Source organism: Muscardinus avellanarius, assembly GCF_963383645.1.
Source record: "Muscardinus avellanarius genome assembly, chromosome: 17".
Classification (NCBI taxonomy): Eukaryota; Metazoa; Chordata; class Mammalia; order Rodentia; family Gliridae; genus Muscardinus; species Muscardinus avellanarius.
In genome coordinates, this window is record NC_137803.1 from 13,874,521 (window position 1) to 13,891,237 (window position 16,717).

Below are 16,717 nucleotides of genomic sequence, written 5' to 3' on the forward strand. Positions count from 1 at the left end.
AGTGTGGAGAAAAAGTATCAAGAATGATGGTAGGAAAGAAAACGAAATATAAGCAGAAGGGGAAACTAAAGACCTGGACAGAACCAGCCATGACACATGTCCAAAAGGGCCAAACTGTGCTGGGTGCGGTGGTCCAGGTCCGCAAGCCCAGTAGTTTGGGAGGCTGAGAAGGGATGAGCAGAGGTCTGAGGCCACTTAGTGAGACCTTATTTCAAAATAAAAAATGAAACAGGGCTGAGGTGTAGCTCAGGTAGAATGCCCCTGGGTCCAATCCCCAGTACAACCCCTCCCCCAATTTTTTTTAAAGGGACAAATTACTGAATAAATGATAATGGGTGGTGGAAGAGGAAAGCCCTAAAAACTAGTGAGAGATGGACAGCCAGGACAGACACGCTGTGCACTGTGAGCGGCGTGGGTAAGTGGCTCTGGATACCAGCGAGTTGTCACAGGCACTGATGTGTGTGTGTGTGTGTGTGTGTGTGTGTGTGTGTGTGTGTGTGTGTGACAAATCACTGGTTCTTCCAAGAGCCAGGTGGGCAGAGATGGCAGGTCATTTGGCATCAGTGATCCTTGGCCAGGGTCAGAGGGAGCTGGGAGGAAAGACAGCAGCTCAGCTGCTTCTGCCTGTGCTGGGGTGGCGGGCGAGGGGCCAGGTGTGCTCTGAGCAGGTGCGGGTCCAGGTGTGCGTGGCACAGGTGGGGGGGGGGTCAGATGTGCATGGCGCAGGTGCAGATCCAGGTGTGAACGGCGTAGGTGCAGGTCCCCGTGTGCGCGAAGCAGGTGTGGGTCCAGGTGTGCGGGCAGGTGCGGCTCCAAGTGTGAACGGAGCAGGTGTGGATCCAGGTGTGCCCGATGTAGGTGTGGGTCCAGGTGTGTGGGCAGGTGCGCGTGCAGGCAGGTGCTCGGCGGGCTCAGGCCTGGGCGGCGCCCTGCTCCTGCACCGGCCAGGACGCCTTCTCAGGCGGGTCCGTCTCCTGCAGCCCCGCGCTCGCACACGTGTCGGGGAAGCGCGGCGCGTTCCCGGCGAAGGAGTCCTGGCGCGCCCCGGTCTCCTCCTGCACCGGGCGCCCCATGGGCTCCATGGGCCCCGCCGCGCCCTCCTGAGAAGTCTGGCTGACGTACACCACGATGACGTCGCCCTTGAAGTTCATCACCTGCCCGCTGGAGATGAACGTGGAGTTGTTGTTCCCGGTCACGTTCCCTGCAGGGGAGGGGAGAGAGCACGGAAGGGAGGTTGGGTCAGCGTCTGATGCCCGGAGGAGGCCTGGGAGAGGGGCCTGGGCAGAGGAGCCAGCCGGGGCCACACCCAGGCTCCAGACACTGCGGGGGAAGCCACCGCATTGCAGGATCACAGGCGGGATTCAGGCGTTCCAAGTGCGTGTGTGAGTGACAGACAGACAGGTCAATACCGAGCAAGCACAGCTTAATGTCCAGCCCCGGGCACGAGCCGACTTCAGTCCACCCTGCTCTGTCTGGGGCCATGGCCGCCCCCGGCGCCATCTTCCCCCCAGTCTTCCATGGAAGGCCCTGACGGCTCAGCCCTGGGGAATCATGGGGCCATGTGGCCTCCGGTTTCAGCAGAGGTTAATATATTTCCTTAACATAAAAAAATTACTCCTGGAAAAAAAAGGGGGGGGGATTTGGAAAACTGAAAATGGGAAAATCCTATAAATCACTCTTTCCTTCTGAACCCTGAAGGGTGATCAGTCCCTTAATCCATCAGTACTTTTTTTGTGAGTGACTGGAAGAAGCCGGTCTTTAATTAACAGTTTGAAAAATATGAAGTGTGACACATGTTAGGAAACCTGCCAACTTTTATTACTCTTCCATTTTTAAGAGAGATGCTTTAGACCAGGCAAGGTGGTGCATACCTGTCATCTTAGTATTTGGGAGGCTAGGAAAGGAGGATTACAGGTTCAAGGCCAGCCTCAGCAACTCAGCAAGGCCCTCAGCAAGGTCTCAGCTTAGTGGGGCTCTGTTCCAAAAAAAAAAAAAAATAAGCCGGGCGTGGTGGCACACACTTGTAATCCCAGCATCAGGGAGGCTGAGACAGGAGGATCGCGGTTCAGGGACAGCCTCAGCTACTTAGTGAGGCTTTTTGCAACTCAGTGAAATCCTACTTCAAAATAAAGAATAAAAAATAGGGCTGGGGTGTATCTTGTAGGTAGAATGCCCCTGGGTTCAATTCCCAGTACTGTAATGAATAAATAAATAAATAAATAAATAATAAAAGGGGCTGGGGCTGTAGCTTGATATGGAAAGTCTTTGGGTTCAACCCCCAGTAGTACAAATAAATAAAAATAAAGATGAATATTCCAGAAACTTCCCAGATGAAAATAGGTACCCTAACCCAGGCAGATCTAGGAACTCCCCAATTCTCAGCATCCCAAACAGAATCTTTTAGTCTTACGAGGAGTCTTATGGCTCTTCAGTATTTATCTACCTTGTCTTTTTTAAATGTCACCCAGCTTAACAATGATTTATACATATAAAATGAAGCTCTTTTTACCATTCCACATGAGGAGATTTCCCCTGGATTTGGAAGGATGGCCAATAGGCATAACCGCGATTCCTTCCCTGAGTCTTCCCCCCATCCACTGGTGCCCCCAGAGACGCTGAGGCAGAGAGTGAAAAGCTCGTGAAAACTTGGGAATTTCAAATGGAAGCAGCAGATCAAAAGTCACCAAGGATGCCAGGCATGGTGGTGCATGCCTGTAATCCCAGCACTGAGGGGCTGAGTCAGGAGGATCACAGGTTCAAGGACAGCCTCAGCAATGTAGCAGGACTCTAAGCAACTTAACAAGACCATTTTAAAACAAATAAAAAAGGTCGCGCACGCTTGTAATCCCCGTGCTTGGGAGGCTGAGACAGGAGGACTGCACAGGTTCGAAGCCAGCCTCAGCTACTTAGTGAAGCTCTCAGCAACTTAGTGAGGCCCTGTTTCCAAATAAAATATAAAATAGGTCTGAGAGTATAGCCCGGAGGTAGAAAGCCTCTGAGTTCTACCCCCAGTGCCCCCCACACACACAAATAATAATAAAATAAAAAAAATAAAAAGGTCTGGGAGTGTAGCGGAGGTAGAATGCCCCTGGGTCCAATCCCTAGTAACACACACACACAAACGCGCGCGCCTCCTGTTTCTTCCATAGGCTGTTGAATGGGGCACCCTCTAAGATGAATAATGGTGGGGATTTGTCTAGAAACCCACCATCCACCAGGAAGGGCTCAACTGGTGTTTCCGTTTCCCAACAGGGCATTTCTCTTCCCTCTAGAACATGCCGACAGGTGCTTCTGACACACAGTACGCTCACTAGGGATGTCTGTGCCTTCTGCTCCTGCCAGTTACCGAGTTAGTCCTGAGGTCGCTTTCACCAGATCAACTTGTAGGGAAAACCCCAAGTGAGAAATCAGAAATAACACATGCATGTCATAAACACTCTATTCTGATTAAAACATACTATGTTGAAGTAATAAAATCAGAAATTTTAAATTGCTTAGAAGAATGGAGTTTCTTTCTTTCTTTTTTGCATTTGTGGGGATGGAACCCAGGGGCATTCTACCTCCAAGCTACACCCCAAGCCCTATTTTTTACCCTTTATTTTGAAACAGGGTCTCACTACGTTGCAGAGGGCGTAAGTAGCTGAGGCTGGCTGCGAACCTGCGATCTCCCGTCTCCGCCTCCCAAGTACCATGACCACCCACCACGCCCAGCTGCACGTGGTTTCTTGGCCTGGTTCCTCTACTGTTTTATTACTGCAACATCCTTGACTGCTGGCTCTGTGGTTCTTCAAGATAATATAAAACTACACAGAGGACATCTCCAGTCACTGCACACTGACTTACGGTTTTGAATTTAACCTTATCTCTTCTTTGTCCTCTTTGTACTTAGATTTATCTGGCTGTTTCATAGTATATGTGATTTACCTAGCATTTTGCATTCTATTTTCCAACAAATCATTCTCAGGAATCCACTGTTGTTTACTTTTTCTTTCTTAGAACCTTCTATTGGTCTAAGCTAAGGTAAAAACCTATGCTTTTTTGGCCTTGCCTTATACATAAAATTGTGCATAAAATTTTACATCTTAAGAATTTCATTTTAAGCTACTGTCCCATGACAAATATCTTTGACAGTGACATCCTAAAAGTCCTACAGGACTGATAGTTATCTTTGTCTTCTATTTTTATTTCTAAAATGTAACACAACTCTTTATTAACTTAGGAAATATATTTTAACATTCCAGAAACATTTAATTCAGATGCTGGATCAAGGATATTATTTATTATTGTTATTATTGTTATTGTTATTGGTTTTGGTACTTGGGGTTAAACCTGGGGGCATTCTGCCTCTGAGCTACACCCTCAGCCCTATTTTATTTTGAAACAGGGTCTCACTAAATTGCTCATGGCGTTGTGGAGTTCTGACGCAGAGGTCCTCACTAAGTAGCTGAGAACCTGTGATCCTCCTGTCTCAGCCTCCCAAGTACTGGGATTACAGTTGTGACCCACCATGAGGGCCATGAGTGGATGGAGGAGAAGACAAAATCGAGGCCTTTAAGTTCCTGACAATTTGGAAGTAAAAAAGAAAAAAAGGGACCTAGCTGTTCGTGGTGGCGCACTCTTGTAATCCCAGCATTCGGGAGGCTAAGACAGGAAGATCTGGGTTCATGGCCAGCCTCAGCTACTTAGTGAGGCCCTCTGAAACTTAGTGAGACCCTGTTTCAAAATAAAGAATGAAGCTGGGCGTGGTGGCACATGCTTGTAATCCCAGCACTTGGGAGGCTGAGACAGGAGGATCGTAGGTTCGCAGCCAGCCTCAGCTACTTGGTGAGGCCCTCTGCAACTTAGTGAGACCCTGTTTCAAATTAAAGAATAAAAAAGTAGGGCAGGGGGTGTAGCTGGGAAGTAGAATGCCCCTGGGATCCATCCCTAGCACCGCAAAATAAATGAATGAATGAATAAATAAATAAATTAATTAATGTACCTAGAAGAAGAATGGGATCATCGAGTTTATGCTTCAGGAGTTTCTTCCTCAAAGGTATAATTTATGACAAACGATCTTTGACGGATTTTGGCACGCTGACTTTTGTGGGCCGTAGTAACGTGGTACAGAAGAAAGTGTTTTGTGAAAAGGTCCACTGTTTTACAGTCACAATGCTGGCAGCTGGGTGACGACAGTGCCCTGGGGTGATCTTTGTGGGCGTGTGACCTGCCAGCGGCTCAGCGCCTGGCACTCCAAAGGGCCCCATGCTCACTTGAAGGCTCTGCAGCCATCGTCTAGAAACTGCGATTAATTTTTGCACAAGGGGCTTTGATATTTATCCTCTGTGGGGTTCTGGAAATTATGCTGACAATTCTGAGCATCAGGCAACTCCTACAAGTACTGACCTGCCCCCACTTCATGGGTGCTCTAATTTAGCATCGCTGTTTGGGGAGGTAACATCTTATACATTGGACGCGTTTCAATATTGCGGAAGTGTTGGCCAAGTCGGGTGTGGTGGTGCATGCCTCTAATCCCAGTACTTGGGAAGCTGAGACGGGAGGATCGAAGCTTCAAGGCCAGCCTCAGCACCTTAGCGAGAGCCGCTGCGAATTAGTGAGACTAAACTGTTTCAAAATAAAAAATAAAACAGGGCTGGGGTGAAGCTTAGAGGTAGAATGCTTCTAGGTTCAATCCTCAGTATCACACACACAAAAAGAAAAGAAAAGAAAGAAGTGTTTGCCAGTGACATTTCTCTATTGATGAACCAAGTAGTCAGTAGAGAATTACAGAGATTATTCCCTGGTACCTAGCTTTCACAGCACAGACCCTGTGATGTTTTCCTAATATCAAGCCTTCTGCCACTTGCTGGAAATGTCTTAAAAACCAATTTTCTGATGTAGAACTGAGTCCTGACTAGAATGGGTCTATTGACGGCAGCAATGATAACTTTAATGCTTTGCCTATAATCGCTAGTTTAGGTTTCTTTAAAGTGGGATTAGAATAAAAAGTCACCGCCAAGCAGGTTATGTACAGAATTCCTCTGGGGTTTGATTCTCCCAATTTTTTTATAGCTGTCTCAATAGCAAAATAGTTTTGGCAATTCATTTTTTGAATCGTCCAGAAGCATTCAGTAGTTGGAAGAGAAATGGTCCTCTCTGCCTGTTAAAGTCTTAAATCACACTAAGGTCGGCTGACACCCATAGGATCAGGGGAGGCTGTGGATTCTAGCAGGCACATCATCCACCCGGGAGCAGACGCCTGGGTGTTCTAGGGCAGCCAACGAGTTGTGAGCGGTCCGTGTGCAAGGGCATCAGTGGACTTTCTTCACAGAGGAACCGAGTGTGTGTTAATCTGAGGGATAAAGGGGATAGATAGGAGCGCATCCACTACAGTCACAAGGGAAGTAAAATAACACTCCACTTCCAGACTGCCGTGAGCATCCTCTCCACACCAGGCTGGTTGCATTACAGACACTACCTTGCCGGAGCTTTGCATATTCACGTTTCGGGTAGGATGAAATGGTTGTCTGGCCTTGTTAGCTCACAGCTTGTCGTAATCCACACCCACCGAACATAAATCTACTAACGCCCACATCACCGTAGGGTTTCAGCCTCTGATGAGCAGAGCTAGGTTGTGACCGCAGGGATGGAGGTACTAATGGCTACCTGAGTACTAATGGGAGGATAAAGAGGAGTCGATGGAGGAGAGAGCGGGGTCCCAAGGTTTTCTATTCTTGTCCTGGTGTGGCCCTCACTAGTGGCAAGAATTTGGGACCAGTCGCTGAACAACTGTTCGTATCTCAGTTTGCTGATGTATAACACGAGCGCCAATAACCCAGGCAGGCTGGCTTAGCGTAGCAGTGCGCAGCCATGTACAGCAGGCGCCTCGTCCTTATTAGTTAAATAAAGGAGCAAAAGAGTGTGGGAAGATGATGGATCTGCAATGCTTGGGAAATCGCGAGGAGTTAGGTAGAGGTGCCTGACTAATGACATTTCTACTTCCAGAAAGGAGTATCAGCTCCCAGGAAACTCCCAAGGACACAGAGGCTCCTGAGATGGACTGAGAATTATATTATTATACTTCCCTTTGTTGGAGGATCTCAGTATGTCTTAAAGACCACAAGGGCACTTTCCTCTGAAAATCTAACCAACTTTTGTTTTCTTTTCGGAGATCATCCATCATTTTGCTTGCCTGTGGTTAGGACACTCATCTCTATAAATCTACTTTGAGTCGCACGGTAGCCAGCCACCAGCTGAATGCGTGCGAGACTAGATCAAGGCTCAGGATGAATCGGTGATGTCCTGATTCTTTGGTGTAGCTCGGTCCTGAACTGTCCTTGCTGAAGGAAACCATTCCTTAAAATCTGCAGTCTACATTTCAAGTCAGGCGAGTTTACAGTGGTTACCTGGGCTGATCTGAGAGTGTGGGGCTTTTGCCTGGTCACCACGTGTGGGTAAACTGCACAGTCAGGTGGGTGCCGTGGGGACTCCTTTTCAGCATACTTGCCATGGTTTCTGCTACTGATACAAGCCCCCGAAGGGTTACTCTTTCCACTGAATGCCAAGAAACTCCCAGGATGCTCTGCTGTTAGGTACCCAGCTTGTGAGCACCTGGCAAGGGGGAAGGGTGGCTTATCCTAGATGGCCCAACAAAAGTCTGAGGCTTGTGAGATTGAAAAGACAGGACCCAGGCTGGGAGAAAGGATTTGCAAAAGCCATATCTGATAAAAGACTATCACTCAAATGATTCAACAAATTCCTCAAACTCAATAATAAAAGCAAACAAGCCAATTTAAAAATGGGCCAGTAACCTTAACTGACATCTCACCAGGGGAAATACTCATATGAAAAACAGGCATATGAAAAGACGGTCCATATCATACACCACAAGGAAAGGGAAAATAACAATTAGATAGCACTACACACCTACTAGAATGGCCCAAGCCCAGGACTCTGACAGGTGCTGGGAAGGATGCAGAGCAAGGGGGATGCTTGTTCATCTCTGGTGCTGATGCAAAATGGTATAGACAGCTTCTTACAAAACTAAACATAGGCTTACCGTAGAATCCAACAATCGTACTTCTTGGTGTTTACCCAAAAGAACTAAAAGCTGATGTCCACATGACAGTCTGCACCTAGATATTTATAGCAGCTTTACTCATATCTGCCAAAGCTTAGAAACTGCCAGGAGTCCTTCAGTAGGTGAATGCATGAAAACACTGGTATGTCCAGACAAAGGAATATTATTTAGTCCTGTAAACTGAGCCTTGCAAAGATATAGAAAAAACTTCAGTGCATGTCACTAAGTATCCATCTGGCATTTGGGACATGGCAAAACTATGGAGACAGTAAAAATATCATTGGTTGGGGTGGGGGGCACTGATAAAAAGGCAAAGTGCAGAGGATTTTTTAGGGCAGTGAAATTATTCTATATAGCACTGTAATACCTGGCCTTAGACGCCTGTCAAAACTTATGTAATATGTACTGAGTGGATCTTAACATAATCTATGAGTTTGAGGTGATAATGCCTATTTAATGTTGTGATAACAGATAATGTCCATGTTTGTTATAACTGTTGAGCTTATATTAAATTGACATTAAGCCCGGCATGGTGGCTCATGCTTGTAATCCCAGTATTTAGGAGGCTGAGAAGGAGGATTGTACAGGTTCAAAGCCAGCCTCAGCTACTTAGTGAAGCTCTCAGAAACTAAGTGAGACCCTGTTTCCAAATGAAATATAAAATAGGCCAGGGGTGTAACTCGGAGGTAGAAGACCCCTGGATTCTATTCCCAGTATCACACCAAAAAATTGACATTAAAATACTGTGTCAATTTAATGTAGTTTTATCAGTTGTAACATAAGACCCCATTCTTATGTGGGGATGTTGATCATGGAGAGGCCAGGGCAGGGCAGAGGGTAGATGGGAAATTGCTGTTTCTTCCCCTTAATTCTCTTGTGTACCTAAAACGTCTCTGAAAAATAAAGTCTTTTATTTTAAAGACGGCCTGAGGGTTTTGAATGTGCTGCCATTAGTTCATGAGGCCTAGGAGAAAACAGCAAAGCAAGGGCCTGTCACCTCTGGCGCTCTCCTCAGACTTTATTTATTTATTTATTTATTTATTTATTTATTTATTTATTTTGCGGGTCTGGGGATGGAACCCAGGGGCATTCGTCCTCCGAGCTACAGCCCCTGCCCTATTTTTTTATTCTTTATTTGGAAACCGGGTCTTTATTTTGAAACCGGTTCTCACTGAGTTGCAGAGGGCCTCACTAAGTAGCTGAGGCTGTTTGCAAATTGTCCGGTCTCAGCCTCCCGAATGCTGGGATTACAAGTGTGGGCCACCACGCCCGGCTCTCCTCAGACTTTCTTTCTTTCTTTTTTTCTTTTTGGTGGTACTGGGGGTGGAACCCAGAGGCTTTCTACCCCTGGGCTATACTCCCAGACCTTTTTTTATACTTTATTTGGAAACAGGGTCTCACTAAGTTGCTGAGAGCCTCACTAAGTAGCTGAGGCTGGCTTCGAACCCATGCGATCCTCCGGTCTCAGCCTCCCAAGCAAGGGGATTACAAACGTGCGCCACCACGCCCAACTTCTCCTCAGACTTTCTGACAGTCTCCTCCCTCAAGCCTGTCCTCACACATTTACTTGAAGTTTACTTTGCTGGCACAAAAAAAAAAAAAAAAAAGAGGGTGGAGGCTTGTGGGAGGAAGGGGTTTCCCCACCAAATAAATCAGAGAGAGTGAAAATAGAAACTTCCAGAAACAAGAGGCAGAGGAGAAGAGTCTCACCAGAGGCCAAGTAACAGTCACTTAACTGCTCAGCCAAGTGTTCCTTCCTGTGGAAGCTTCTAGACCTGGCCTGGCCACGGCCCCTCAATCAGCCAGAGTAGCCAACTGCACCAGGCCCATGTTTTGCCCTTGTTCTGTGAGGACTGTCCAGGGCATGGTCATCAAATAAAGTCAGTATCACCAGTTTAAGAGGGAATGGTGAGCCGGGCATTTCTCAAGCAGTTTTTCTCGAGCAGAAAGAAGCAGCTTAATTCTAAGAACCCAATCCCTGAGAGAATTTACATATTTTAGCGAGGTAATGCACATCTGCAATCCTAGTACTTGGGAAGGTGGGCAGGAGGCTCGCAGGTTTGTGGCCAGCCTCAGTCACTCAGCGAGACCCTGATTAAAAAAAAAAAACACAAATAAATAAAAATAGGGCTGGGGTGTAGCTCAAAGGTAGAATACCCCTGGGTTCAATCTCTAGTACCACTACCACCAAAAAAAAAAAAAAAAAAAAAAAGATTAGTTGAGTGGCATATTCCTGTAATCCCAGTACTTGGGAAGAAGATGATCAGGGGTTCTAGGACAGTCTCAGGAACTTCATGAGACCTTTAGCAACTTAGTGAGTCCCTATTTCCAAATAAAAGAATAAAATAAGGCTGGGAGTGTAGCTTGGAGGTAGAATGCCCCTGGGTTTAATTCTCAAAACCACAAAAATAAAATAATAAGAAAAAATTTAAAAATGAATTAGTTGAGTTAATGTTTAAAGTGATTTCACTGGAAACAATATTCAGATAACTTGAGAATGTTAAAAATAGTGTCCCAGTGAATAGAAACGATGAATGGATGGTGTGTCCCATTGTAATCAGAAAGCTGTTTACACTTCGCTAATCCATGCTTTATATAGCAGGCTCCATGGACTCGGTTTTTCTCAAGCAGAAAGAAGCAGCTTAATTCTAAGAACCCAATCCCTGAGAGAATTTACATATTTTAGCGAGGTAATGCACACTTTTCTTCTCAACAGCTTATTATGTCGTTTAAAATGCATAACACGTGGATACTAAATCACAAGAACTATGCCAAATAATACCACCAAAATTGTCATGTAGATTTTCTTCCAAGTCACGGCACTAAAAATAGACACAAATACACTCAAACTACCCAGACGCCATTGGGTTCTTCTGGAATTTTTAAAAAATTTCTTTTATATTTAACCCATATGCTTCTCATGTGACTTTCCTTTTTATGGACATGTGAGCTCTGTTTCAGGCATTTGGAAGAAGCTGGGTCTGTGGTGATAAGGGTAGAGAAACAAGGTTTAATAGTTCCCTTATGAATCATACTTGAAAATTACTTAGCAAGTCCTAGGACCAAGCCTTCCAAAATGAGCCCTGCTGGTACAGAAGGAAGGAAGGCAGGTCTAAATTAAGGAATATATACAGAGAACAATTTTCTCATATATCTTGAAACAATACATTGACTTTTCATACCAATGAATACTGCGTATATTACCAAATAACCAAATGATAAAAAAAAAATACCCATTTTAACTTAAAGATTCAGGGCCAACAAGCTAATTCATGTCTGTTTTACGATTACTTAGCTAAAAGTGAAAGACAAATTGGTACATTGCCTTCATTCTTTTTTTTTCTTTTTTCTTTTGGCTGTACTGGGGATGGAAGCCAGGGACATTCTACCTCCAAGCTACAACCCCAGCCCTATTTTTGTTTTGAAACAGAGTCTCACTAAGTTGCGAGGGCCTTACTAAGTAGCCGAGGCTGGCCACGAACCGTGATCCTCCTGTCTCAGCCTCCCAAATGCTGCGGTCACAAGCGTTCGCCACCATGCCCGGCCATGGCATTCATTCTAACAGGAGAGAAAGAAAGAGAGGACCATTCATTGCTGGGCCGGTCCCCTCGGCTCCCAAGCTCTGCCCAGGAGAGTCTGTGCCACTTGGATGAGCCAGCCCATGTCTGCTCCACGCTCTCTGCCTCCTCTTCCCAGGACAACTGGGGGTGCTGAGGACAGCCAGGGCCAGTCCTTCCATTACCTGCTTCTCGTCCAACTTCCGAGAGCAGACCACAGATGTGGGAGACTAAGAGCCCACTGGGGACAGACAGGGGGACGATGTTTTCTTGTCCATCTACTTATTCTGACTGGCTGAATAAGTGCTGAATGCGCGTATCGACACTTTCCCACTAATGATACCGTGACTAGGCCATCTTTGGAGATACAAGGAAGATGAGGGCTGATGAGGTTATGAAAATTCCTACTGATTGTTCTGCTGCTGCTAGATCTGACAGGACAGTGCCTAGGCTCTGTGAGAAACAGCCCCAGGCTCATGATAGGCAGCGGGCCACAGGCGAGGCAGGGGCAGGTGTGGAAGGGCTTCATTTCTGGAATTATTTACAGGAATCAAATCTTATACCCTAACACCAATCTTTACTTATTTTCCAGGCTTTTCCAAGTCTCTGTGGCTCAGCAGATATTTGACAAAGGTTTTAGAGAAAAGCAAATATACAGCTAGAATTAATCAAGAATTGTTGGGGTCCCTGTATTTTTTTTTTTTTGAGGCACTGGGGATGAAACTGAGGGGCATTCCACCTCCGAGCTACACCCCCAGCGCTATTTTCTATTCTATATTTTGAAACAGAGTCTCACTGAGTTGCAAAGGGCCTCACTGAGTAGCTGAGGCTGGCCACAAACCTGCGATTCTCCAGTCTCAGCCTCCCAAGTGCTGGGATTCCAAGTGTGCGCCACCATGCCCGGCTGGGGTCCCTGTCAATAAATAGCCTTGAACCTATGACCCTTCTGTCGCACCATGTCAAGTACTGGCATGCACCACCACACCCGGTTCATACCAGTTCTTTATAAAAAACATCCCGGATGCATCTTTTTCTTTTAGTTTGGTAACTGATGCTACAGAATTTATCCATCCATGGATCTGTGTAATTGCAGCAAACCACAAAGCCAGGGAAACACAAACACCAAGTTCTACCAACACGTCACCTTGAGGAGAAACAACCTGGACACTTAAGGCTCAGCCCTGGCTACCTCAGGATTTTAAAATAATTCAAAGATACCACCTGCAGTCTCTAGCAAGGAGCAGGCAAGAATGGAGACAGCGGCACATGAGTGGTTTTTGGAGTTTTTTTTTTTTTTTTTGAGTTGGAGGATTCTTTGAAGACCCTTAAATAGCAAATATCCACATACTTATTTTTTTCTGGAAGATTCTTAATGAAATCCTTGGCTAATAATTCCCAGAGCCAGAGAAAGTCCTCGCTGTCAGCTGTAGAAAAAGTCTTTTTGTAACTGCCTACTAAAACAGATGGGACTTTACCCTCAACACAAAGATTCATAATGTTGTTATTGGTGGGTGATTCGGGCTCAAGCAGTGTCGTGGTGATAAATCTACAAGATGATGCTAAGTTGTGAATTGCCCTCTGGTTTCCATAAACATAGTATACATAGCAGTTTTAAAAGAGTCTTCTATAAAGCATATAAAGGACACTTACTGCATCATTAATTTGATGCAGAACTAAGATGCTCCTCAAAAAAATATTAATTAAGGATCAACAAAACAATTTTGTCTGTCTTTCTGAAATCCGTACCAGGTTTTGGGGCAGGGGTATTTAAGAAGCCTAACTTACTTTTAAAATAAAAACTATAAAGCTGGGCATGGTGGTGCATGCTTGTAATTCCAGTACTTGGGCGGCTGAGACAGGAGGATCACAGGTTCAAGGCCAGCCTCAGCTACTTAGTGAGGCCCTCCTCAACTTAGTGAGACCCTGTTTCAAAATATAGAGTAAAAGCCGGGCGTGGTGGCGCACGCTTGTAATCCCCACGCTTGGGAGGCGGAGACAGGAGGATCGCGCAGGTTCGAAGCCAGCTGCGCATGCTGGCTTAGGAGACCCTGTTTCTAAATAAAAATATAAAATAGGTCTGGGAGTATAGCCCGGAGGTAGAAGGGCTTCCAGGAACCCCAGTACCACCAAAAAAAAAAAAAAAAAATATATATATATATATATATATATATATAGAGAGAGAGAGAGAGAGAGAGAGAGAGAGAGAGAGAGAGAGAGAGAGAGAGAGAGAGAGAGAGAGAGAGAGTAAAAAAATCAGGCTGGGGTTCTAGCTTGGAAAGTAGAGTGCCCCTTGGTTAAATCCCCAGTTTTATTTTATTTTAAAATATTTATTTATCTTATGCAAAAATAAATAAATAAAAATAAATAAAAACTATAGTCGGGTGTGGTGGCACACACTTCAAATCCCAGTACTTGGGAGGCTGAGGCAGGAAGATCGGAGATTCATGGCCAGCCTCAGCAACTTAGCAAGGCCCTCTGAAACTTAGTGAGATCCAGTTTCAAAATAAAGAATACAAACAGGGCTGGAGGTATAGCTCAGAGGTACAGTCCCTGGGTTCAGTCCTCTGTCTGGAAAAAAAAATAAAAACTATAAAACAGAAATCTAAGGGAATGCCTTGATTCAGCCAATCCTAAAGTCAATGCTGACTTGTCAGTGCTGGGATTAGAGGTCTAGTTTGAACAGCAAAGAGAGAAAGATATGATAAGTAATGGTCCCAGGAGTAGAAACCCCACAGCAGTCGGTACAATCTACAACCCAACAGGTAGAGACCTCACCCCTCCTTGAAGACACTTATTAAAGAGAAAATGGTCAGCACCAGGTGTGGTGGTGCATGCCTATAAGCCAGCATTTGGGAGGCTGAGACAGGAGGATCGTGGTTTGCGGACAGCCTCAGCTACTTAGTGAAGCCCTTTGCAACTCAGTGAGACCCTGTTTCAAAAGAAAGAATAAAAAATAGGGCTGAGGGTATAGCCCGGAGGTAGAATACCCCTAGGTTCCACCCCCAATACCGCCAAAAAGAAAAAAAATAAATAAGAAAAAGCTGGAGGTATCGCTTGAAGGTACTATACCCCTGGGTTCAATTCCCAGCACCCCAACAGATAAACAAAAAAATTTCCCCACATTAGTTTTTTGTTCCCTAAACAACCTGTGATACTTGTTCCCAAACCCTGGACCAAGAACCGTCCTTTGGGCCAGAGGTGGGAGGTCAGGGGAGGAACTTACCTGATGCAGGCGGCGGGTCACTGGGGGAGCCTGCAGACCCCGCACCCCTCCTTGGTGAGCTCGGAAGTCCTCCATCTGCCCTGTCCTCAGGCTGGTGTCCCTCCTCCATGCTGCAGGCCAATTCCTCTGGGGGAATGCCCATGCTTTGGGCGCACTGGGGCAAGGGCCCGTGTCCTGGGGCGCCCGTAAGAGGTTCATGATCCTCCCCAGGAGGGTCCCTGCAGCCCGTGCAGCTGTCGCTCAAAGTGGAGCTGGCTGCCCAAGGGAAGCAACTGCCCCCCTCCACTTCTTTTTGCAAGTACTTTTCGGGGGACAAAGGAATCCACTCGGTCCTGCTCGGGGACTCCGTGATGTTGCAGCTGTTCAAATCTGCCATGTTCTCGGTCCCCGTGAAACACTGGCTCAGACTGTCATTCTCCCCCACTTCCAGGGGCTCAGAGAAAGGGGGTGGGGAGTTGCTTCCAGGCTGGGTCAGGAACTGCAAGCAGCGCGGCGGCTGCGAGGGTCGGTCCATGTATTCGTCCTCCGTGGGCACCTGTCTGAAGGGGTCACCCTCGGTCTCCATCTCGCTGACCAGGGAGAACGAACCGGCATCTTCGGCCCGCAGGTGGGGCCTGCCTCCTGCACACACACCCGCACAGGCACCAGCACCCTCGGGACAGCACAGATCTCCTGGGATGATCTTCTCCTCCAGGGTCAGCAGTAAGATGTCGTGTGGACCAGAGGCTGTGGAGGGACCACTGGTACAAGGGTCCCCCGAGGATGCCTGCTGGTGAGAATTCAGAAGCAGAGGTGTTACTGCCCGGGGATGTTAGAGCGCCGTCAGCTAAGCACAGCTGAGAACAGTGTTTATACTGATTGTTTCAGCATAGCAAATACAGATGTCAGATTCACCACGGTGCTCTATTTGTGCTATTTAAAATTATTCAGTGCATGCATGCCAGGCATGGTGGCACACGCTTGTAATCCCAGTATTTGGGAGGCTGAGACAGGAGGATCGCGGTTCAGGGACAGCCTCAGCTACTTAGTGAGGCCCTTTGCAACTCAGCGAGACCCTGTTTCAAAATAAAGAATAAAAATAGGGCCGGGGGTGTGGCTTGGGGATAGAATGCCCTTGGGTTCCATCCCCAGTACTCCCCCACCCCCAAAAAAATCTAGTGCAGGAGTGGTATACAACCAGAAACAAACAGATCTGACTGCATTCCAAAGGAAAGCTTCTTTGCAACTCTGTGAAGAATGAACTAACCCAAATAATGTCTCAACACAATATTCTTATATACATCCTCGCTCAAAATTTATAAAAGCAGCAATAGCATCATGAAACCAAACCGTAACCAAATATGGGACTCTACTGAACAGCTCTGTGCTTTGCTGTAGTGTGGCTTAGGAATTTGGAAATGAATTTCTGTGTATTTTTCTGAATTGAGCAAATGAATAAACACATTGAGACTAAGGGGAGCCAGTTGTCCTGCTGCTAGAAAAGATTCAAATAGAAGGGAAGGATGATCATGGATTTTATAGTGTTGAGCCTGGAATTGGAGAAATTGGTATGATGTCTGAAGCTGATATATTTTTCTACATAAGAAAATAGATCTGATGGACAAAATGGGATAACAAATGGAATTTTAATATTACATGTGGACTGGAGCTGGGCGTGGTGGTACACACCTGTAATCCTAGCGCTTGGGAGGCTGAGACAGGAGGGCCACAGGTTCCAGGCTAGCTTCAGTGAGGCCCTCTGCAACTTAATGAGACCCTGCTGCAAAAACAAAACAAAACAAAACAAAACAAAAAACTAAAAAGGGCTGAGGTGTAGCTTAGAGGTAGAATGCCCCTGGGTTTAATTCTCAGTACAAAAGAAAAAATAGTGGATTGGAA

General features: G+C 46.2%; 1 protein-coding gene across 2 annotated transcripts in view; it reads right to left on the bottom strand.

Moving 5' to 3' along the window:
- Positions 1–911: 911 nt before the first annotated feature.
- The window catches only part of TNFRSF11A (TNF receptor superfamily member 11a), a gene marked incomplete at both ends in the record, with an annotated part of 67,980 nt that continues 52,174 nt past the window's right edge, over positions 912–16,717 (bottom strand). For both annotated transcript variants that reach the window (XM_080714443.1, XM_080714442.1), the window contains one exon: positions 912–1,201. In XM_080714443.1, the coding sequence (XP_080570569.1) occupies positions 912–1,201 (290 nt within the window). The remainder of the gene's footprint in view (positions 1,202–16,717) is intronic.